Raw genomic sequence first — 24,669 nt, forward strand, 5'->3', positions numbered from 1 at the left:
GGGGAGTAGAGGGGGAGGCAGGGAGAGCATGAGAAAGAAGCAACACAGGACTAGAGAGAATACCTTATGGGTTCCAGAAGGCAGGTGGAACCCCAGTCTTCCACCTTAGGCCATAAGACCACATTCTGCCTCCTGAATTTGGTATCCTGTTGACAGCCTAGATTACATGTGTGGGAGCTGACTGGAAAGTGGCCAGAATAAATCAGTCTTAATTTCCTGAGAACACAGATCTCTGGCTAGTAGAAACTTTTCACTAATACCACATTCTCTCCAGAAAACCTAGCTTGGGAAGCCAATTACATGGAATCTGACCCACAAAAGAGATAAACAGAGAACTAATAAAATTTCCCGGCATTCTGTTCTGACTTTTCTGGAGACTGGAAGTCCAGAAGCAGAGAACTGTTCAGTAGAAAGAGCAGAATACAGTAAGGGTTCAGTTCCATTTCACCAAGCTTGACGGACCAACTTAGGTTGCCCTCCTACCAATGCCCCTGGGATGATCATGAGGATCAGAGCTCTTCAGACCTCCTCTCTCCCCCAACGGAAGAGGGATTCCTTATTTTGCCATCCTGGGTAGCAACAGTAGTGAGAACTTGACTCTGGAGTTAAAGACAAAGAGAGTCCAGGCCAGCCTTGCAGACAAACATCAGCTCATCAGAAGTGGTCAGGCTAGCCATCACACAGAGGATGAGCGGGGAAAAAGAAGTAGTGAGGCAGCTTTGACAGTAGCAACCGAGCTGGGCTTAGCCAAGTTTTTCCCAGCCAAGGATTGAAACTCAAACCATGTCTCTGGCAAGCATTCCAACCTCCTATGCATTACAAAGACATGCTCAGAGATGTCACAGGCTTTGCAGTAGCCCAAGGAAAAGTCAGAACTAAAACTCAGACCTGAGCATCACCTGTTGTAAAATAGTACGAGCAAGAAGCAAGCAGCTGGGAGAAAAGGGAAAGAGGAGAGGCCAGGGCAACCTGCACCCTCCCTCTATCCCTCAGAAGGAGAGGAAGCAATACCAGTACCTGCATTAGGACGACGTCTCAGCCCACCAGCACCAGAGCAAAGCCGAGATGACCACCAGGCCTACAAGAGGCAAGGAGAAGATGGGGGGATCGGGGGTAGGGGATGACTGCAACACACCAAAATGAGAAAGAAGCACGAGGAGAGACCAGGAGATGTGAGACATAAACACATGGATCCAACAGATAATGAAGATGAGAAAACAAAGGGAAAAGAGAAAGGAATCAAGAGGTTAAAAAACAGGTAAGCTAGAGCAGTTGCACGTCTTTTCTGCTGCCTGGGCCTTGGTTCTTTCCACCGGCAGTCTGCAGGAATTGCAAAATTGAATGGGTTAAGCAGCAGCTAGGTCCAAGTCAGGCGGTGAGTCCAGTTTTCTTTCTGTCTCATCATATACCTCTCATATCTTGTCAAGCAGGACGTATCTGCACCTAGACCTTTCTTGTGACGCTGCAGAAAGTAAACGGCTTCCTTAGTGGAGTAGGGCAGATACTTTTCCTAGGTTGCTCTAGGAAGAGCCAGTCTTCTACCAGGCCACCTGTCCCTTTGTTCTAGCCTGCTTTCCATCAAGTTTCTTAGTATTTTGGGCTCTTGTCCCTTTGATCGCCTAGGAATCTAATGATATCATTGTAAAACAACATGCACCAAAACAAACTGACAAGGGAGAAGGGCTAGTTCTTTCACTGCAACAGTCTTCCGGAGAGAAACTGCTTTTGCAAAGTGGTAATACGCATGCCCTAGAGCTGCCTGCAAAAGACGCAGGACCCACGGGGCAAAGGGATCTCTCCATATATAGAAACATAGAATGTATTTGAAGTAGAAAAGTCAGGTCTAGCTTTAGAAATGTGGCACCGAAGGTAAAGACATCTGTGAGGCTCTGAACCAGCACATGGTGGAATATGATGAGCTCAAGGAAACATGATAGTGGGAGGGGCTGCAGTGGCTCCGACTTTTCACATCTTAGGTAATGGTCCCCTGGCACAAGGTAAGCAGAGCACTGCACACTGGATCCTTAGCCAGTGCTGAAGACCCAATTGCCGGAAATTCCAGATATCCTCAGAGTTGACTGGACAAGAGGCTTTTTTCTTTACCTCTGTTTAGAACAGAAAGAACCTGTAATGTAAGCTGAGGACTTACACAGGAAATACTCTAACTCTGTAGAGACTCTGGCCCTGAGTTAAGCCCAGGGCAAGAATTCAGTTGCTACATACCTGCAGAGATGTACCAGTTAATAAAATATGGAAGTACTTCTATATTGTTGGTAAGTTACCCCTGGCATTCTAGCATATATATCCCAGGATACCTCCACCCCAACCTCTCAGTGATCTAGCAACTGTAGGGCTAGGGATGGTCTCCTTGGACTAGTCTATGCTCCTACTGTACAGACGTGAAATATTTTCACTATCACTCTTGATCACTCCCAGGCCCCACCTTCATGTCCTGTGATACACAGAATCCAGGGGGCGACACAAGCCTACAAAGAAGAGATTATCCCCTGACACACCCCTAACAGCGACAACAAAGGTTAAACCTAACAGGGCACCATAGGAAAACCGGACTGAGTGACTTGCCCAGGCTGACAAAAATGGCCTGAAGTAGACTTCACACTGTCAATGTCCTTCCTGCAGTGCCGAAAGAGGGATGAGGGAACGCTCCCCACATAAGGAAGGTAACAAAGGATACTATGTAAATGAAAGGACTCCAGGGACCCCACGTTGGTTCCCAGAAAAGGTGGTCATTGTGAGGTGGTTCCACAGCAAATGGGGCTGAGCCCGTGATTTCCTGCAGACAGACTGCTCTCGCCTCCCACTTCTGCATCTCCACCTCCCCGAAGGCCGTGCCTTACAGTGCGAGGCCTCCACTCCTGGAGATATCCATCCTTGGCAGGGCCACCCATTAACTCTGAGGTACCTGAGCCCAAGATCCCACTTCCCACTTGATCTAGCCTTTGGCTCTGGTTACCTTTTTACTCTCGGAAAGTCTGAGGGGGTTGTTTTCTTTGGGACTTTCAAGGGAAGAGTCAATGTCATCTTCCTCCTCTTCACTGTCTTCTTCCTTCTCCTCTTGCTCTTTGTCCTCTTCATTTTCCTCCTGATCTTCTGTGGATTTAGCTTCCCCAGGATCTGCTGGCTCAGCAACTAGCTCATCCCCACACTGCTCCTTTGCTTCCTCTTTCACTTCCTCCTTTTTTTCCTCTTTCATCTCCTCTTTCTTTTCCTCCTCTTTTGCTAGTCCATCTAATTTCCTCTGGCTGGCTTTGTAGTACAGCACCACCTCCAGACTCTGTGGGGTGGGAGTAGGGCAGGATGAGGGCTGCGTTACCTGTGAAGCTCCTACTCTCATGACAATGCTGTACTAGCTCCAGGAAACATGACTTCCAGCATGTCAGAGTGCAAGGGTGCAGCCCGGTGCTCCGGGACTGTGAGCCAATCCTCTGAGCATATGTAGAGGGCATCACAACTCACCTCTCAGGACCACTATGTCTGTTGGCCAATAAGCCATTTCAAACAGCTGCCAGAACTAAAGAGTCTTGGGTGTGCACCTAAATTGTTGCTTCCCACCCCTGCAGTGACTCTTCTTTTACCCAATCCTCTTTCACTTATTAGTACACAACTACTTTGAACAAATTCCTCCCTCTTCATCTATTTGGTCCTTCTCTTGGGCATGTAACCCAGGAAGAACAGGGGCCCCAGCAAATGGGGTTGGGTGAACTGAAGGAGTTGTCCAGCCTAGGGGCTGTGGTCCTTTAGGGCTGTACCTCCCAATGTGAGTTGTCTGTGTTCAATGTGAGTTGTCTGAGTTGTCTGTGTTCCACTCTCCCCATAGCTTCACAGGAAAAGGGAGCACCCACTTTCCATTAAGACGGGAGCCACTGTAGACACTTCAGAGATCCCAGAAGCTTCTCTACAAATCCCTTGCCTGGTTGAAAGGGTGGTGGAGACAATGCTTCTTCCCAGGATCTCCTCCTCCTTTCTGCTTATCTGGCTACCAAGGTTACTACTCACCTTTCTGGTCTCAAAGTCACTCTCAGAAGTATCCGAGCGCGGCTTGATCACCTTTTTCATTTTAACCCCATTGGCGTTCTTGTTCATGTTCTTATTAGCATTCTTCCCCCGGGCTTCTTTGACAACAGAGGGCCTCTTCTCCCTGAGCTGGCGGAGCTCCTCCTGGCAGCACTGCAGCTGCCCCTCCAGCTGCTCCTGCACTACCAGAAGCCGCCCCTGCTCATCCATGCTAGCCTGGTATTGCAGCTGCAGCTCTCGCAGCTTGGTCTGCAGTTCTTTGATCTGTTGGTAGTGAAGGGCCAGTTACCCAGAGTTGGCTGGTTACGCAACCAGTTGGCTGATCATGCAACCAACCTCAGCCCTGCTTGGGGGTCTCAGAAATCTCCCTGCTAAAGCCCATAGGAAGAGAAAATATTCAACTGTGAAAAATGAGCCTCTCAAATAGTTTTACAAATAGCTTCTCCTAACTTGAGGCACCTGATGACGTACATCTAATAAGATGAAAAAAATGGCAGGGCGTGGTGGCTCACTTGCCATCCAGTGTAATCCCAGCACTTTGGGAGGCTGAGGTGGGCGGATCACTTGCGGTCAGGAGTTTGAGACCAGCCTGGCCAACAAGGTGAAATCCCATGTCTACTAAAAATACAAACATTCGCTGGGCTTAGTGGAGCGCACCTGTAGTCCCAGAAACTTGGGAGGCTGAGACAGGAGAATCGCTTGAACCCAGGAGGTGGAGGTTGCAGTGAGCTGAGATCGTGCCACTGAACTCCAGCCTGGCAACAGAGTGAGACTCTGTCTCAAAAAAAAAAAAAAAAAAAAAAAAAAGAAGGTCAAAACGATTTAAATGGTGTTTTCTACTGTGACTGGGGAATAACAACAGGGCTGCTATCAATTCTGAACCTCGGGGATTTATTAGATAGAATTCTTTTTTTTGAGATGGAGTTTTGCTCTTGTTGCCCAGGCTGGAGTGCAATGGTGTGGTCTTGGCTCACTGCAAACTCCGCCTCCTGGGTTCAAGCGGTTCTCCTGCCTCAGCCTCCTGAGTACCTGGCATTACAGGCATGCGCCACCATGTCCAGCTAATTTTGTGTATTTTTAGTAGAGATGGGGTTTCTCCATGTTGGCCAAGCTGGTCTCGAACTCCTGACCTCAGGTGATCCACCCACCTTGGCCTCCCAAAGTGCTGGGATTACAGGGGCGAGCCACCGCACCTGGCCTAGAATTCTTTTTATGGGAACTCCTACTTCATCCAACCCATCTCTCTAACAGGAACAATTACTTAAAGAACTGTGTTGTACACTCCTGAAGTGTGTACTGGGCTCCTGCACCTCACCCTGGAAACAGAGGCAAGTCACATTCTGCTCCCTGATCTCGGGTTTTGTCTTCCTTGGCTGATGGCAGAACATGACCATCCCCTCAGTAGGTACCAATACTAACCAATCTGGACCCATGTGTTCGCTGCTCTCTGAATCTCTCCCGTGTGTATACAAAGAGACCCCCATTGGACTGTGAACCCCTGGCCAGACACAAGACTTCTGTCCCATTCCTAGGGGGTGCAGAGCACTCTTCTTGGCATTGTGAGAGATTCAAAAGGAGACATGTCCCTGTCCTTGAGCTGCTTACAATCTAGTTGGTGCTCCCAGTTGGTGCACCAGGAGACAAGGCAAATGCACGCAAAGTGATGAAAGAAGATTGGCAAATGCAAAAATACAGTTCTACAGAAGTGGTCTAGAACACAAAGCAAAAGAGAGAACAGAAGTGGCAAAGAGAGAAAAAGAAATCATTTGATGCGTGGAATCCTGATGACCAGTAAACCCCAGCTCCTCGGGCACTTGGGAATGTCATCAGGGATGCAGCAGACTGCCCAGCCTCTGAGGTGCATGCTGTCCCTGCTTTGTCCCTCTCTCTTTGGCCTCTCTGAAGTGGCCATGACCCCTCTGGCTCCAGGGGCTGCCAGAGGAAACCCTGCCTCCCTGACAATGGTTACCTCATTCTTGTCGTTCTGGGGGGCCACAGGCTTTTCAAGGCATTCCATGCACTCCTTGAACTCCCTTTCACAGGCATCCAGCTCTTCCTTCAGGTCTTTCTGCTTGGCCAGTAACTTTTCCATCTGCTCTTGCAGCTGGCTGTGTTCCTCCTGGCTTATCTGGTACATGGCCTGCACCGCCTGCAGCTTGATCAGCACCTTCGCAACCATTTCCTCAAAGTGCTGCAGAGGGTGGGGGAGCAACAATAGCACCCTGAGGAGCACCTAAGCTCCGCCCCACTCTGCTAGGCCCTTCCCTGGATACCAAACAATGGCCACCAGGATCCAGAGCTGCCCGCGGGGGAATACTATATTTACCCCCATTAAAGAGCACCATGGCTGTGGTGAGGAAATGGACTGAATCTTATGGGCCTCTGTCCAGACGGGGGCATCTCTCTACAAGAGGGCTGAGTGGGAGACCAGGCTGCCATGGGTAGAAGGCTTCTCTTACTTTCAGTAGTTCCCCAGGTCAGCTCTGACCCCATTCCCACACTTCTTGTCCCTTCCCCTGGTGATGCATCTCTTAAAAAGACAAGAGTCCATCGTCCCCTGCCTGACCTGTCACCTGGCAACCGTTACCTCCAAGTCTTCAGGCTCAGCAGGTTCCTCGTCAGTGCAGCTGCTGACAAAACTCTTCTGGCAGGTGTCAGAGCTACTGGTGCTACCGTAACTCTTCTTATAGGTAATGCTGCTGTCGCTAGTAGTGCAGTAACTCTTTCCATAGGCCTCACTGGCACTGGTGCTGCTGTCATAGCTCTTGAGAAAGCTCTCGCTGCTGGTCTGGGTGCTGGCGTAACTCTTGTTATAGCTCTCATTGTCATCCACAGTGGTATCATAAGTCTTACGGCAGTTCTCATTGCTGGGGGCCATGCTACCATAGCTCTTCCCGTAGGACTCAAGGCTCATTTTTATAGAAGGGGACTGGACTTGAAGCAGCTGCATTTCTTCCAGGCAGAGCTGCAAGTCTGCCTGCAGTCTCTTCCGCTCCTCTAGGAGCCTCCCTTGCTCTTGCTGCAAGAGCTCCTGCTCTGCCTGACTGGCCTCATACAGCACCTGCAGGGCCTGCATCTGCTCCATGAGCAGCTTGGATTGCTGGGGGCAGGGGTGGGGAGACATTATCATTATTGTGACACTTCAGTCCTTCCAGCTGCACCTTTCCTGGTACAGATGTCTGAGAGCACACCTTAGAGAATGGCATGCCTACATTTCCACCTCACCCCGGCTTATGTCTCTGACTTAAACTACAGGTAACTGGCATGTATCAGTTTCTGAAAATATCCCCAGGGCAGATACTCCATAATTTCCCGGCTCCCATTTCAGCTGGTTTCTGCACTTTGGTACATCCCTGTCTCCTTGGAGCAGTCCCAAGTGGGTTTCCAGAACACCTTGGCTCCCCATCACACCCTCTTCTCAGTCAGGTATACCTGTTATCCTGACCTTCAGGCTCAGTCTCCCTGCCCACCCCTAGTTGTAAAATCAGCCCGGCCTTGAACGCGGCAATATGAAGAACTGGAATCAAAGTCTCACTATTAGTTCCTGTATCTCCTGCCCCAATTCTGAATCTGGCCTCTGGGCATGTTTCCCAGGCTCTCTGGGCCTGGCTTCTTGGCGCTGATGTCCAGGATGAGATCTGATCAGTTAAGGAAATATTTTATACCTGGTTCCCAGCTGTGTTACCCAGGCCTGCAGCCTGGACATCTGCTGCCCCTGGAATATGATCCAGCCTCACAGTGTTGACTTCTGCTACTCCCTGGTTCTCCTTGTTCAGAATAAGATCTGAATGAATAGATTCGGCCTAAACCGAAACTGTCTACCTGCCCCTCCTCACCCACGCTGAGACCTCAGAACAACTTTAGCCCCCAACCCTGAATAGAATTGTACGGTGATCTCCACCTGTGTCACCTCATCGGTATGACCCCTTGCTGGTACTTGAGAGGCATCGATTTTCTGGTCTAACCCCTGTGACCTTGCTCTGTTATTGCCACCAAAGTTCCAATGAAGATAGTGTGGTCAGTACTAAGAACCCCATGTGCTAGGAATTCTTCTCTTGGAAATGAAAGGGCCCAAATTTGCCTCATAGATAACACCAAAGGTGAACGATTTTGATAACTGAGAACCGTACTTTTCCACTCAAGAAAAAGATGACATGTTTAGAGTCAGTCCAAAGGAATCCAAACAAACACCAAACTGATACTATACATCTTACTAGGAATGAGTCAAATGATCCGATGACAGACTTTGGGTCATCCCAGCTCTGCCCTGAGTGCTCACAGTGCTTCAACTGGGCACTGTGAATATCAATATGATAAAGGATAATGGCATCTAGGTGAGGTCCTCAGGCTGTATCTAAAAGCCACCTCTTAATGGAGCCTGAAAGAGGTCACAGGTGGTGAAGGGCAGGGCTTTAGCCTTATCCTTACCCCTGGCCAAACAGGCCTTCCCAACTCTGACCCTTCAGCGGTGCCCACTCTCCCTGTCATGCTGCTGTGCTCAGGAGAACTGTCTCCCTACCTCTTGCTATGGTTACCTTGTTTCGATTATATTTTGAGGACTTAGCCAATTTGGAATCATCGGGATTCTCCAGCACTTCCTGGAAATGAGACTCTTTGAAACGTCGCAGCTCTTCGTGGATCTCTAATTGTTCTTTTAATACACAGTCCTGGTTCTGTATCAGCTTCTTCTGTTCCTCCTGCATGCCTTGGTAGAGCAGCTGCAGCTCACACAGGTCTTCTAACTTGGTGAGTAGCTCCTGACTCTGAGGCGGAGTAGAAGGAAGGAGGCAAGGGATTGTGGTGGTTACACAGAAAGTCCGATGCCTCCTTGGTGCCTCATCCCTGCTGTGAACAATTCCCTGAAGAATCTCAGGGCTGGCTTCACAGAGCCCATCTGGGGACAGGGGGAGTCTTTCTATGGAGACCAGCTAAAAGTAGCAATGGTTTCTTACGTTGGGATATATTTTGTCGTTTACAAAGTGGTTTCAGGTGCATTTTCTCCAGATGGACTAAATATCTAAATATAAACTGCTGCACAGATTCCAGAGTATAAAAGGTATTTTAAGATTTAAAGCCCTTATAAGAAAAACTCTAATTGGCTCTATGGAGCTTTTTGGTTTGGGGAGAGTGGTGAGAAAGTAAGGAGTCGTTGGTAAGAAGAAGAAAAAGTTCAACCTCCACCCTTCTATTTTTCCCTAGTCACACAGGGAAGCTTCTCAGAGCAGCTTCCCCACAGTTAGCAGCTGCCTCTGGCGGAGTTACCTTGAGTAAGAGGCCACTCTTGGGCAGTGGCAGTGTGAGCCTGTGCAGCTCTTCCTGCAGCTGGCCCTGCTCCTCCTGCATCCTCCTCTGGTCCTCCAGGAGCTCACACTGCTCCATCTGCAGCTGCCCCATCTCCTTCTGGCTGGCCTTGTACTTTTCCTGCAATTCTGTCAGTCTGGACAGCAGTGTGTCACACTGTGGGTGGGGGCGGGTGCGGAGGGGGTGGTTACTCTGTAAGGTAAGCTTCCTGGGTGGCTAACAGAGCACTTCTGCGCTCTCCTGCCTCTTGTGATTCTCTCCCTGTGCAGTCACTTTGGACTGGTCACCCCAAGCCACAATGCACCCTGGCTGTTTAGATACCGATTGGGGATCCCCCACAGGCTGCTCTTTCAGAGCAGGTTGCTCTAGACTGGTGGCTGGCCTTGCTCTAAACTTCTACCATTCCTTTCTGGGGGCAGTTTGATGGCGAATGCTATCGATGTCCCTTTCCTCTTCTCTGGCCCTTTCCTTTGGTGTATACACCATATTCCCACTCTGCTGGGAACTCTTAGCTCCTGTTATTCTCATTAACCCCAGTTGTTTTTGAATGCAATTACACTCCTTACCAATAAGGACCTAATTTCACCCTAATTTTTCCCATTTTTGCTTTCCTAATTCTCTCTTTATATCTTTAGAAAGTATGCGCTATTGCTGAATTTGGATTGAGAAGTCTAAATCATCCCATTTCCAAAAACCCAAATCTTCCAGTATCAGACAGATCTCAATGCTGTTTTATGGCTAGAGAAAAAAACAGGTGCTGTCTGCCAGCATGCTTCTCCTTTCCCATCGTTTTTCCCATTAGGGGAAGAGGTGACGAGCAAGTCACGGATCCCCTGGGCTCCTAAATTGAGTAGAAGTGGAAAAAGGAGGAAACGTGAGCCTGGATATAGAAAGGCAAAGAGACTGTTGAGGTAGCCCAAATAACCTTCCCAGTCCTCTGTCTCCTGAAGGCCTTTCCCCAGGGACAGGAACTACTGAGTTTTCTGGCAGAATGTGACCAGCTCCACCATCTTTAGAGACTCTTGGGCCTTTTCTCCAACATGCTTCAACACCTTTCCATTTCCCATCAGTAATCAGGAGCTGAAAGGGCTCAACAGGATAAATGATAACGGCTTGCATTTTATACACTATGGAAAAGAAAAAAAATGAATAAGCCCTTGTTTATCACTATCAGGATTTACTACTAAAAGGAAATGAGATAAGAGTAGAATTCTCTTCCATTTAAAGAGGGCACAATTCAACCTTCAACAATTTAATTACTGGCAGGGCATGGCAGCTCATGCCTGTAATCGAAGCTTGGGAGGCCGAGGCAGGTGGATTACCTGAGGTCAGGAGTTCGAGACCAGCCTGACCAACATGGTGAAACCTCGTCTCAACTAAAAATACAAAAATTAGCCAGGCGCGGTGGCATGTGCCTGTAGTCCCAGCTACTTGGGAGGCTGAGACAGGAATTGAAACCAGGAGGCAGAGGCTGCAGTGAGCTGAGATCGTGTCACTGCACTCCAGCCTGGGCGACAGAGTGAGACTCTGTTTCAACAACAACAACAACAATAAAAAAGAATTTAACTACTTCAAAGTCACAGAATAAATCCTGAAAGAGCCTAGGTCCTTCTCTTGCCTAGTCAGCACTCTGGGCAAAAGACTGTACCCCCTTATAAAAGCATTTGCAATCCGACCCAGAAAACTGGCCCCTTTCTCTAGTTCCAACAATAATAGTTGTGTAATGGGTCCATGTATATGTTCCTCTCCACGAATGATTAGTTATCACTACAGTTCTAACACCATTGTATAGATATTCCATTGTCTACATACATGGAATCATGTGTAAAACCTTCAGGGGTTCAGACTGGGATCCAAAGGTATTGATCCTACTGAGCTGTGGCTCTGGCTCAAAGTCAAGGTCAGGGCAAACTGTTCTGAAGTTAGCAGCATGTGGCCCTGCCTCTGCTTCCTGCCTAGGAAGCCCATCAAGCCCTTCGATTGGGTGCCTTCATCTTTTGCCTCTGTACCTCCTCTCTCTGGAGCAAGTGCCCAGGAGCTGTCACCTCTCTGAACAACAATTACCTTGTTAGCACACTTTCCTTTGTCCTCCGGACTGGGCTGGGAGGCCTTGAGCTCTTTCAGCTCCAGCTGGCAGAGCAGGAGGTCCTGCTCCAGCTGGTCATACATGTGCTTCTGCCGCTCCAGCTCGTCCTTGCTGGCCTGGTACAGCTGCTTCATCTCCTGAAGCTGAGCGTGCGTCTCTGTGTTCTGGGCAGGGGAGGCAGGCCTGGCCATCACCCCAGGCACTCCTGCTGCTGAACTCTCTCCTCCCAGTCAGGGACTAAGGGGACCCATCTTCCCTTGTCCTTCTCAGCCCCAATTTCATCCCAGCCTGGGATATATACCCAAGATGGACCCGTCCCTGACAGGCTTGAAACACAGACCTTCCCAGTGTAGCCTCTCCAGTTAAATAAATAAATAAATATAAAAATAATTTAAAAAGAAACACAGACCTTCTGGGGCTTCCTTTTTTGGGAGGTAGGGAGGGAAAGGGACTTCCTTTTTATATGCTGCTTTTCTGATTTAAAATCAAAGGAAGATGAGAGCCTTGTGACTCCCTGAGGTTACCTTTCTCCTAAGCACCTCTTTGGCCCCCTCACTGCCAGCTCCTCCACACTCCTACCTCCTCCTCTGCACTCTCACCCCCACACAAGATGAGGCTACATCCTCCCTCACCAGGAGCTTCTTTTACCTTCTCATTGCTCTCTTTGAAGGAGGCCACTGTATCCCTAAGGTGCTGCAGCTCCGCCTCATGGCACTGCAGCTCCTCCTGCAGCTGCTGCTGCCGTTCCAGCAGCTTTTCCTTCTCACATGTGACGTTCTGGTGCTGGAGCTGCAGCTTCTGCAGCCGGCACAGTAACTCCTATGGTAGAGGGGGCTTTGGGCAGTGCCTCTGGGCTCCTTAACCCACTCACTCTTCTGTGTGAGTCACTTGAAGACACCGACAGTCTAAGATTTGCTTCTCCCTGCCCTTCACTTCCTAATGTCCTCATATCTAATGTAGTACTCGAGCAGGGCTGGAGTTCTTTACCTGTGGTGCTGTCTATGTGGTTGCTGGAATTATTTTTAACTCACTACTCTGATCCACCTTTCCCAAAACCTCAGAAGGATGCCCTTAGCACCTAAGTTGTCCCCTCACCTCTGGTTGCTGTTACCTTCTCACTCTGCTTTTCTACAAGTGTGGATTTCATGACTTTGAGCTGCCGGAGCTCAGCCTGAAGTTGCAGCTGCATCTTCAAGAGCTCGTTCTGCTCATCCTGGCTAGTATCATATTTTTTCTGCAGGGTACAGAGTCTGGACTTCAGCTCCTCATTCTGTGGTAGGGAGGATGTGAGTAGAACAGTTACTCTGGAGAAACAGCAGATCTTTTTACGGATCAGTTGGGTTCCTTTTCAGATGCAGACATCTTGAGGAGCTCCCACAGGTCTAGGGTTTGGTTTCTTCTGTGAGACAGACACTCAGTAATGACCACCATTTCTAGAATGCAGTGCTATATGACTTCTACAGTTGGTTTCCAGCAGACTGTGCCCAGTTGCAGGGCAAGAGTCAGCAGAGCACAGCCATACTCACTGTGCCCACCCTGGTTGAAGCAGCCCCTCCATGAGGCCCTTCTGCCCCCACCCCAGATGACTCCCTGGGCAGTCTTTACCTGAGTGACACTGTGGGAGGTCTGAAACCGAAGCACCTCATTCTGAGCACACTTGAGCTCCCTCTGCAGCCGCCTCTGCTCCTCCTCACTGACCTGGCGATGATGCTGTAGCTCTTCCAACTCACAACACAATTCCTGACACTATGCAGGAAATGGAACAGGGAGGCTTGTTTACTACAGATACCACATGTGCTCCAAGAACAAGCTTGGGGAAAGTATGGCATTCTTTGACTGGAAGATTTACATCAGGCAAGCAAGACCCCAGAATACTGTCTCCTGTCACAGTGCATGCCTGTGGAGATGTTTCTACCACAGGCTGGGAGAAGGTGAAAGAAAGACAAGAAACGTGCCTGCCCTCCCCACCCTCTGTGCCCTACCTTGTTCTTCATGCCATGCATCTGCTCTTCAGCATCCCGTAGCTGCTGCCGTAACAGCTGCATTTCAGGATCAGGCTCTAAGAAATCCATTTCCGAAGTCTGAGACTCTGCTGACGTCATACTTAGTGTTTGGGACTCCAGCCATCTCTCTGTTGCTCTCTGTGTCCTGCAATCCAGAACCCCAGAGCTGTGCTTGAAGGGAGTTCTGCCTGGCAACACCAGCCATGCATGCTTGGTCCTGATGCCTTCATTTTAGGCCAAAGATAGTAAGGGGCCTTCTATTGTGACTCACCGCTCAGATAAACATGCTTAGAAGACTATGGAAAGTCTTCAGCACCTCAATCTGCAAAGGTGTGTTTGACTCTGGGAGACCCTTAGAATGCCAGTCCAGTTAGTTTTCAGGCTAGGCCTAGTCAAGCCCACTCCAATCTGGAAGCATTGTGCCTGCCATTAGACTGAAACAAGTCTATGCGGACAATAAACGAATCTCTTCTGATCTACTTCAGGGCAGAGCAAACCAGAACCCAGTGCCTAGAGCAAAAGTAAACTTCAGAACTCACTCCCTCTAGTCTTGAGATAACTGGGTCGGATCCCCATGTCTGCTTGTAGATGGTATCTGTATTCTTTGGAAACCATGGAAAGGACTGGGTCTCCAGGAGCAGAGGAACGCTCACTGCCCTGGCATCTGCCTTCAGGGGAAAGCCCAAGGCAAGACAGAGTCCTGTGGAACCCCATGACCTCTCACTCTCCAGAGACAGCTGTACCTCTCACTCTCCAGATCTGCAAGCTGCCCAGTGAGGCTGCTGTTGCTCTCCTGCAGGGCCCGGTATTCCTCATTCAGGAAATGGTAGCGTTCCCGCAGCTCCTGCAGTTCTTCTGCAGAGGACAAGCAGAGAGAGATGAGACCAGGAGGAAAGGAAAGCACTGATGACCAGCCCCCAGTTTTCCTGTTTTGAAACATGAGAGCAGAAGGCTAAAGAGCTTCTCTTTTTCTAAAGACACAAAAGAGAGATAGAGGCTTAGAAGACAGGGCCCAGGAAATTCCACAGTGCAGTGAGTCTTGCTCCTCTTCCCGATAGCTGTCCTTCTTCTCATCTGCCCTGAAGATCTGCCCTGTGTGCTCATCTTCAAAGCCTCAACCGAAGCAGACTCTTGAACTTTTAGGAATTTTTGAAGGTTTAATTAAGTTTGGGGTTTACTGTATGTAAAGTTTCCATTCAACTGTTTATGATTACCTTCCAATTATGCTCTTAGTACAAAAAGCTGAGAGATGTGAACTGTCAGATGTGACTGCCAGTACCTGCCTTTCAGGCATCCTGAGTTTCCTTGTATGTCCTTTATTCCCACATCAAATACATCGGTCTGGATGTGGTAAAGAATTCTTGCCAGGCGTAGTGGCTCAAGACTGTAATCCCAACACTTTGGGAGGCCGAGGTGGGCAGATCCCTTGAAGTCAGGAGTTCGAGACCAGCCTGGCCAACATGGCAAAACCCTGTGTCTACTAAAAATACAAAAGTTAACCAGGTGTGGTGGTGCACGCCTGTAGCCCCAGCTACTCAGGAGACTGAGGCAGAATTGCTTAAACCTGGGGGGCAGAGGTTGCAGTGAGCCAAGGTTGTGAGACTCTGTCTCAAAAAAAAAAAAAAAAAAAAAAAAGGAATTATTTCTAATGGCCTTTTATCTGCTGACAGAAAGGGCCATCCTAACCAGACTCACATATCATCCTCAAGCATTAGAAGAGATCCAGCTGAAATACCGCAGTATATGTCTCTAAGCACCAGTCACCTATACCTATACTATTTCCTTTCTGGTTTTGTTTTGTTTTGAGATAGTCTTACTCTGTCATCCAGGCCAGAGTGCAGTGGCACAGTCAAGGCTCACTGCATCCTTGACCTCCCTGGACTCAAGTGATCCTCCCACCTCAGCCTCCCGAGTACCTGTGACTATAGGCACACACCACCAAGCCCAGCTAATTTTTGAATTTTTTTGTAAAGATGGGGTTTCACTATATTGCCCAGGCTGGTTTCAAATTCCTGGGCTCAAGTGATCCACCTGAGTCACCATGCCCGCTTTTAAGGCTGTGATGATACAAACACCTGTGTCTGTTCTGTTTCTTCGTGATTAAGAATTATGTTGGCCGGGTGCAGTGGTTTACACCTGTGATCCCAACATTTTGGATGGCCAAGGTAGGAGGATCATTAGAGCTCAGGAGTTCAAGACCAGCCTGGGTCTTGAGCAAGACTCTGTGTCCACTTGCAAAAAATTAAAAAAGAATTATGTCTCTTAGAACACTAATTATACTGATATTTAAAGAACACTAACTTGCTCTAATTAAACCCAAGACCTATCTTACCTGCTGGAAGATTCAACACCCTAAAAGTAACTTCGAATGCTTCCTCTTAATTCCAATCAGAATTCCTTAGAATACTGCAGATTACCATAAAAGGGAGGGCGGAAACTAATCTTTAATGAAAACTAATCATGCGCTAAGCATTAGACTTGATAGTTTCAGCCTCAGATTTGGTAAGTGTGCAAGTGATTTTGACATGCTTCACATTTCATTTAATTCCCAAAATAGTTCTGTAAGTTTTTTTTTTTTTAATAAACTTTGAATTTTAGATTAGTTTTAGATTTACAAAAAAGTTGCAAAGATAGTACGGAGTTTCCTGGGAGGGTTCTCACCCAATTTCCCTAATTGTTAACATCTTACATTACCATGGTATACCTGTCATGACTAAGGAATCGAATATTGATACATTACTATTAACTAAACTCCATAGTTTACTTGGATTTCTCTACATTTTCCCTAAGGTCCTTTTCCTGTTTCAGGATCCCATCTAGCTATTAGGTTTTATTAACCAATTTTGATTTAATATCCCGGATATAGAAACAGGCTCAGAGAAAGACCGTAACCAGACCTCCTATGTTCCTCCTGCTAATTAGTGGAGCTGAGATACTGAACTCAGGTCTGTTTGACTCCAGCCCAAGCCTTCCCACTGTGCCAACCTTCCTCTCCCAGCACCATTTAATCTAAAGGCTCTTCTGAGACGCTTGATACAGCTGGAAAAACTTGCAGTTCTTTGATTCCTTGTTGATTGCCTCTGCTTGACCTGGCCAAATATAGGACTTCCATTATACTCAGATCATAAATCTAGCCGCAGAATAAAGGCAAACTCTCTGATGTCATGAATCCTAGCAACTAGCTGGGAGACTCACTGTCTGAAAGCAGGGCTCTAGGCTTTTGGGTAACTCATGTATTACTTGGAATAACTTTTCTTCTCTAGCTGTCTTGTGCTCTCATTTGTTGCCCCCTAAAGCTTCTATTTTGGGGAGAGCTAATGGAACCTAAGAATTAGCATCCCTGCACCTGGAAGCAGGGCCAGAGGTCCCCCATAAAGCAGTTTAGGCAAAGCACCATGATGCCTGGGCAGCAGGAAGAGTTTCCCAAGGTGACAGGTCCCTCTTTGCCCATCTTAGAGCTGGGAATTTTCCCAGAAAGGGTTTTCCCATAGTGAAATCAACAAAGACCCAATGACTCTCTGAAGAAGAATTTCCAGGGTACCTCTCCATGGTGCTATTTCTTACACCACCATGGACTGGTTATGTAATATCTGGGTAGGTTTTTCCCCCTTACTTTTTAAAAATTTTTATTTAAAATTTTCTTTTAGAAAGAGATAGGGTCTCACTTGGTTGCCCAGGCTGGTCATGAACGCCTGGGCTCAAATGATCCTCCCATCTTGGCCTCCCAAAGTTCTGGGATTACAGGCATCAGCCATCATGTCTGGCCCCCTACAGTCTTGAATTCGGCCTGGAGGTTTTTTCTAGAGATTCCTAATTCATGATCTAACACCACCTTCTACCATTTTCCTATGTATTATCTCCTTTCCTCTGCTTGACTTTACTGACCCACTTGACGGCTCTCATACCTTGCAACCCAGAGTAATCTGAGAGACCTAAACTACTGGATGGTTCAGAGCTCTTCATTTCCATTTCTGCACGGAGGGAGGCAATCTCCATCTCGTAATCTCCCCGAATGCGTTCCATGTCTTCAAGTTCATTCTGCATCCTGCAGAGATCCTCCTGCAGGGACGCTATGTCACTCTCATGTTCAGTTGCAGAATCCTCTGCTGCTTGCCGCAGACTCTGGATCTCAGCCTGGGCCAAATGCAATTCCCGTTCTATTTCCTTAAGTTCGCTTTCTTTCTCATGCTCTAACAGGGAAATCTCCTCACGCAGAGAACGCAGCTCACCTGCAAAGTCCAAAGGTTGAGATGATCAAGAGGGCGGGTGAACTAATCTACCATGTTCTAGAGGCACAAAATTAAAGGGAGACTTATTTCTTGTCTGCAAAGTCCTGAAAACCTCGTCTCTACCCCATCAGAGAAGTATAGCATCATGCTGGATGGACGAAAAGGAGCACCGAAGAAGGGAAAAGAGAGTGACTCTATGTAGTAAGGTCCAATAGAAAAGTAGATTTTGAGGCCTGGCACCGAAAGCAATCACTTAGTCTACTGTAAACAAGAAGTATTACATGCTTCTAAGGAATCACCTGATTGTTAAAGACCTAACTTCATTTATAGTATTTTCTTGATGCCCTGAATCTTTCTAGAAATTCCCTGACTCAAAAAATGTATACAGACTATTTTCACCTATTTATCCTGAGAGCTCAGAAATTACAGAGCCTCAAAGTTCCCATGACCTACCTGTGGTAAGTACTGGACCTAAAACAATGTGCACAACTCAAATTCACATATAAGTTCACTGCATAATAACCAAACACGGGATAATAATCTAAGTGTCAATCGATAAGGGATTGTTTAAACTGATGATAGTTAGGCTGGGCGCAGTGGCTTATGCCTATAATCCCAGCACTTTGGGAGGCCAAGGCAGGTGGATCACTTGAGGTCAGGAGTTCAAGACCAGCCTGGCCAACATGGTGAAACCCAATCTTTACTAAAAATAAAAATTAAATTAAATTAAATTAAATTAAATTAAAAAGTCAGGCATGGTGCCATGCCCCTGTAATCCTAGCCACTTGGGAGGCTGAGACAGGAGAATTATTTGAGCCCGGGAGATAGAGGTTGCTGTGAGCCGAGATCGCACCACTGCACTCCAGCCTGGGCAACAGAGTGAGACTCGGTCTCAAAAAATAATAATAATAATAATAAAATAAACTGATGATAGTTAAATAGAATATCATGCAGTCATTTAAAAGAAAGTATCAGATCTATGGTGAAAACAAAGAAGTTTCCATATTAACTGAAGAAAAGAGCTGTAAAATATATGCTATGATCTAATTTTTGTAAAAAATATTTTATGTATAGTATATAACACACAAATGGACATATAGAAAAAGGCCTGGAAAGATCTATGCCCAAACCATAATGAGCAGTTGTTTCTGAGGTATGGGGTAACATGTGATGAGGTTTTTACTTTACGTATCATATACATCTGTGCTGTTTGGATTTTCAGAACAAGCCTATATTTTCTATTTTTTAATTTACAAAATAATGGGTCAAGAGTTCTCTGTATCTATGGAGCATCTCAGAGTTTCTAGACACATCCACCCATCTGGGATCAGAACCAAAAAGTGGAGAGAGTAAAAGCCACTGATAACAACAGTGAATTTAGGATTTGAGGGCCAGGATGAGAGAATTAATGAGGATTGGGTTGGAAGGGTCAGGATTTTCCCATAAATCCTTTGCAAGGCACATTCTCTCACCCCCTTCCCCCAACTTCTGCTCATTCTACTCACCATTCAGATGTCAACTTTTCTAGTTTGTACCTCCAAAAAAACTAAGAGAAGTCCTCTATTAAATGGTCTCATAAAACCTTGTACTTTGCTCTGTGTGTGTGTGTGTGTGTGTGTGTGTGTGTACTTAGTCTCCCCTTCACCTGGTTATAAGCTTTATCAAGGCAGAGAGCATATCGGGTTTGCTCACCATTACAGCTCTAGGATCTAGTATTGTGCCTGAAAACGAAGCTCAATAGATATTTGATGTATTCATGCATAAATAAGGCAACAGTTCATCTATTCAACAAACTTTTACTAAGTATCTCCTATGCGTACAGAACTAAATATTTGGGGGGTTTTCCTTTTTGTTTTTGAGACACAATCTTGTTCTGTTGCCCAGGCTGGAGTGGAGTGGCATGATCATGGCTCACTACAGCCTTGATCTCCTGGGCTTAAGCAACCCTCCCTCCTCAGCACCTCTAATATCTGAGACTACAGGCATGGGCTACCCTGCCCTGGTAATTTTTTTTTTTTTTTTTTAATGTAGAGATGGGGGTCTCTTTCTGCTGCCCAGGCTGGTCTCAAACTCTTGGGCTCAGGTGATCCTCCCATCCTGGCTTCCCAAAGTGCTGAGATTACAGGCATGAGCCACCACACCTGACCCTGTTAGGGTATTTTTTAAAAATTAGAATAGAGTCTAGACTTTCAAAGAAGACAGATTTGGACATGCTTCATAGATAGATGCTGAGTGGTGAGGGCTTCTCAGGGGAAGATCTACCCTGCTCCCCTGAGCTCACATGTGGAACTATGCGCATGTCTTTCGCCAATCTTTCCAGTTCTAGAATGATCCTAGCTGTTACATCTCCTTGATCTATTCAACAACTATTAACTGATCCTTAACTGCGTGCCAAGGCCAAGAATCTCCTGTTAGATTCTCTGACTTCCTATTGGAAGAACAGTCAGCTCTACCCCCACTACTGAGCAGCACAGTGAAGTCGGTCTAGCTAGGGAGACACACAAGGAAACTGGCCATTAGGATAAAGGCCCTAGAATCTGGGGTGGGCCTTCTGGAGAAACAGACCAACCTCCACTTCCCTAATATGCTTTTGATGTTAGGGTTCAACTCTCCCTTAGGTGCTTCTGGCCCTAAAAAAAATGGCATTCTCGGTCAAACACGGTGGCTCGCACCTTTAATCCCAGCACTTTGGGAGGCTGAGGTGGGTGGATCACTTGAGGTCAGGAGGTCGAGACCAGCCTGGCCAAAATGGCGGCACCCTGTCTCTACTAAATATACAAAAATTAGCCGGGTGTGGTGGTGGGCATCTGTAGTCCCAGCTGCTGGCGAGGCTGAGGCAGCAGAATCACTTCATCTCAGGAGGCGGAGGTTGCAGTGCGCCGAGATCACACCATTGCAGTGCAGCCTGGGCCACAGAGCGGAACTCAGTCTCAAAATAAAAATAAAAATAAAAATAAAAATTCTCAGATCCACTGGGAACAGAAGGTGCAGAGTCACCTAGAGTCGCCCGGGGCAGGGCTCAAGGCCTGGGGGCAGAGCTACTCCGGGAGCGCCCGGGAGTTGAAGAGGCCAGCCAGGGTTCCCCGGGTTCCGAGGCGCTGGCGCCCGTTGAGTATGGGGCTGGGACCGTCGGGGAGAGGTCAAGGGCCGAGGAGTCGGGCTGCGGGCAGAAAAGTGGATTCTCACTCACTGGTTATAGCCTCCATCTCGCCGCCCCCCCAGAGCAGTGTCCCTGGGGGGCCACCCAGCCGCTGGCCGGTCCCGGCCCCGGAGGGGCTGTGGCGGCCGGAACGGCCTCCGAACAGCAGCTGCCTCTAAGGCCGCGCGCGCCCCGTCCAGGCGGAAACGGGTGACGCGCGTGCGCGAGGGCAGCCTCGGTCTCTCCCGCAGGGCCGTGAGGGATCTCACCCTAGAAAGCACTCTACTGAGGACTGGGCGTGGTGGCTCACGCCTGTAATCCCAGTACTTTGGGAAGCCGAGGCGGGGCGGATCACGAGGTCAGAAGTTCAAGACCAGCCTGGCCAAGATGGTGAAACCCCATTTCTACTAAAAATACGAAAAATTAGCCAGGCCTCCTGAACCCAGGAGGCGGAAGTTGCAGTGAGCCAAGATCTCACCACTGCACCCCAGCCTGGGTGACAGAGCAAGACTCCATCTCAAAAGAAACGAAACATCCTACGGAGGAGGGAAGCGCTGTAGAACCCTATTTTCCCAGGTAGTTCCTGCTACATCTGTGCTTCAATCCTGACTTTTCGCCCGTTCGAATGGAGGAATGTCCCTTCTCCAGGCAAAGGCCTTTTTTGTACTGGATCTTTTCTTTCATTATACATGATCTAGCATTTCCTACCTTTGAAAAAAGAAAAGAAGTAATCTTTCGACCCTATTTCCCTTACTTCTCTGCTTCTCTTCAAAATGACTACTGGAGTTACCGGTACTCACCTTTTCCATTTCATCTCCCATGTCCTCTCTAAACCTAATCCAATCGGTGCCTCCATGCACTGAGATGTCTCTGGGTCCTCCCTCTTGCCAAATCCAAGACCATCTCACTTGACTTAGCAACCTGACACAGTGGATCATTGTCTCCTTGAAGCACTTTCTGCTCTGGCTTCCAGGGCATGACATGCTCCAGGAGTTCCTCTCACTTTACTCTTTTGTTCATTTGTCTTCCTATATTGGACCTCTAAATACTGGAGTGTCTCTGGGACTGGACCCTTTCTCCTCTTCTGGTGTCTCTCCATGTGACTGCACCATTACTTCCCATGGATTCGAATGCCAATTATATGCTAATGACTCCAAATTTACATCTCCGGCCCTGTTTTCTCCCTGGTTCCGCCTTTATATATCCAACTGCCTCAATATATTCACTTGGATGTCCACAGTTACTTCAAACTCAACAGTAGAAAACATGTCTTAAATGGCTCCCCTACCCCCAAAACTTATCCCTTGCCAAGTCTTTCCCAATTCAATAAACATCACCACCTTCCATCAATTTTCTCAAGGCAAAGTCATCTTTGATGTCTCTGTTGTCCCCTGATCCAATTCATTAGCATATCCCGAGGGCTTCACCTTCAAAATATATTCTGAATCATCTCCATTTCTACAGCCCTAACTCAAGCAACCATCATCTCTTGACTGGACTATTGCAGTAACTTGCTGACAGGACTCACTGTTCTGAGTCCCTTCCCTCCATCCTAAGTGTTTCCACTTAGTGGCCAAGTTCTCTTTTAAAAATGTAAAGCAGATCGTATCATCCCAGTCCTGGCTAAGACCCTCTCCTGGCTTTCCACCACACTTACATGAAAGCCAAGCCTCTTGGCTGGCCTATAAGATCCATTGTAATCTGGCCTCTGCCTGCCTCAGAACATTCTCTTACCAGGGTCCTCCACATGCACTTTGCTGCAAACACAGTGGCCTCTATTCTATCGCTCAAACAAATGAAGCTCATTCTCACCTCTGGGCCTCTGCAGTTGCTGTTGCTTCTGCCTGGTACGCTCCTCCCTCAGATCTTGGATGGCTGGATCCTTTTCATTATTCAGGTCTTAGCTCAAATGTCAACTTCTCAAAGATGACTTTCCTAACTGCCATATCTAAAATAAACTCCCTTCAAGACCAGCCTGGCCAACATGGTGAAACTCCATCTCTACTGAAAATACAATAATTAGCCAGGTGTGGTGGCACATGCCTGTAATCTCAGCTACTCGGGAGGCTGAGGCACGAGAATCGCTTGAACCCGGGAGGCGGAGGTTGAAGTGAGCCGAGATTGTGCCATTGCACTCCAGCCTGGGCAACAGAGTGAGACTATGTCTCAAAATAAAATAAAATAAACTCCCATCCCATCTCCTCTCTATATCATATTATTATGTCGTGTTCATAGCATTTATTGCCACCTGAACTTGTGTTGTTTATTTTCTGCCTCTCTCCATTAGAATGTACTCTTCATTAGGGCAGGGATGTGGTCTGTCTCATTTATAGCTGGTCCTCCAAGTATAAAGGCACCTCATAAGTAGGTGATAAATAAATTAGTCCCATTTTACAGGTAAGAAATGACATCTCAGAAAGATAAGTGACTTGCCCAAGATCACACAATTTGTAAGTGGTAGAGCTGGGCCCAGGAATCTAGGTCATCCCAGACCAGTGCCCACACTCTTCCCTGTGTGACACGTTTCCTGCCACTTTCCTCCTCTGCAAGCCCCTTCATTGACCACCCTTCCTGTATCTACCTTTGCTTACATTTTCTGTCCCCGTCTCCTTTCCTCCCCCTCTCACACCTCTGCTTGCTACTGTCCAGGCCTGCTTCCCGGCCTTCCTTTTTTTTCTCCATTTATACTTTTCTTTTGGCTTGATCTCAGTTCTCCCCAGAGTCCCTGCCGTTTTCTAGGGCAGCTCCCCTAAACCTTCCGGAAGCCCACAGAAGTAACAAAAGCTGCCTCTTTATTTGGTGGTGCGGTGGAATGTGGGACACCTGCCTTGCTGCTTTCCAGAGACAAAGGGACGTGGGTGTTGGCAAAAAGGGATTTAGGGGCCACAAGCTCAGGTCCCAGGCAGCAAGAGAAGTGCTCTCATCTGCCTCCCTTAACAGGTGCAGAGAGGCCCCGCCAGTCACGTCTCATTGGCTTCATGCTTTCCCATGCTGTCCTTGGAGGAACCAAAAAAGGAATCTGGCTTGGAATTCAACTTGGATCACCCACCCCTGGCACTGACCAGGAGAACAAAGGGACAGGGATGCAGTATGAAGGAGGAGGCTGAAGGGGCAAGAGGAAAGAGCCCACCAGAGACAGGAGGTGACAAGGAGGTCAAGAAATGGAAGGAGAGGACAGAAGAGCCAGGTGGAGGTTTAAAGAAAGAAAACTGGGGACAGAGGAGGATGGAGAGACAAGGAGCGGAAAAGCGTGAGACTAGTAGAGGAAAATGAGGTGAAATTACTGAATTTGGTTATTTTTATCTGCTATGCTTCAGTCAAACCCTCAGGAAAAAAGTACTTAGGTGACCACTTGGATGGCCACCTCCCTCCGGTCCAAGCCCTGGGAATTACCTTGGAGCTGCTGAATCTGCTTGGTGAACACCTCTGCCTGCTGGGCGCTGGCTAGCCGTTCATCCTCCAGGAGCCCTGCAGCGAGAGGGGCACCAGTGTCAAGCTCGGATTCAGGGGAGTGCAGAGCCTCTGGGCCCGGGCACTGGGCCCTGGCCCAGGCACTTACCCTGTAGCTCCAGGGAGTCGTCCTCATGCTGCCCTGCCAGTTCCCGGGTCTCCTCCAGTTCTGCCACCAGCTGCAGCACCTGAGCCCGCAGCTCCTCCAGCTCTGTCTCCGTGAGGCTCAGTCCCCGGTGCTTGTTGACTGACAGAGAGCCAACACTGCCACCTTTCTGCACTTGCTCTTCTTCTTCTTCCACCTCTTCTTCCTCCTCTTCTTCTTCTTCTTCCTCTTCATAGAGAGCTGGGAGTAACACCTCCCCTAGGAGAGACAGCCATCCCACCAGGGAGTCAGCACCAACTTCCTTTCCGCAGTCCTTCCAG

At 48.0% G+C, this 24,669-nt stretch overlaps 1 protein-coding gene across 1 annotated transcript in view; it reads right to left on the minus strand.

The window, feature by feature from the left end:
• Nucleotides 1–1,019: 1,019 nt before the first annotated feature.
• Nucleotides 1,020–24,669, minus strand: part of LOC126949770 (coiled-coil domain-containing protein 136) — a 113,503-nt gene continuing 89,853 nt past the window's right edge. The window contains exons 6-21 of the mRNA XM_050782552.1: nucleotides 24,353–24,607; nucleotides 24,187–24,261; nucleotides 17,331–17,654; nucleotides 14,169–14,280; nucleotides 13,405–13,570; nucleotides 13,028–13,168; nucleotides 12,534–12,692; nucleotides 12,071–12,241; nucleotides 11,401–11,586; nucleotides 9,298–9,492; nucleotides 8,571–8,798; nucleotides 6,623–7,135; nucleotides 6,005–6,226; nucleotides 4,018–4,299; nucleotides 2,975–3,295; nucleotides 1,020–1,124 (exon numbers count right to left, since the gene is read on the minus strand). Coding sequence (XP_050638509.1) covers nucleotides 1,023–1,124; nucleotides 2,975–3,295; nucleotides 4,018–4,299; nucleotides 6,005–6,226; nucleotides 6,623–7,135; nucleotides 8,571–8,798; nucleotides 9,298–9,492; nucleotides 11,401–11,586; nucleotides 12,071–12,241; nucleotides 12,534–12,692; nucleotides 13,028–13,168; nucleotides 13,405–13,570; nucleotides 14,169–14,280; nucleotides 17,331–17,654; nucleotides 24,187–24,261; nucleotides 24,353–24,607 — 3,452 coding nt within the window. The 3' untranslated portion in view covers nucleotides 1,020–1,022. The remainder of the gene's footprint in view (nucleotides 1,125–2,974; nucleotides 3,296–4,017; nucleotides 4,300–6,004; nucleotides 6,227–6,622; nucleotides 7,136–8,570; nucleotides 8,799–9,297; nucleotides 9,493–11,400; nucleotides 11,587–12,070; nucleotides 12,242–12,533; nucleotides 12,693–13,027; nucleotides 13,169–13,404; nucleotides 13,571–14,168; nucleotides 14,281–17,330; nucleotides 17,655–24,186; nucleotides 24,262–24,352; nucleotides 24,608–24,669) is intronic.

This window comes from Macaca thibetana, chromosome 3, assembly GCF_024542745.1.
Source record: "Macaca thibetana thibetana isolate TM-01 chromosome 3, ASM2454274v1, whole genome shotgun sequence".
Classification (NCBI taxonomy): domain Eukaryota; kingdom Metazoa; phylum Chordata; class Mammalia; order Primates; family Cercopithecidae; genus Macaca; species Macaca thibetana.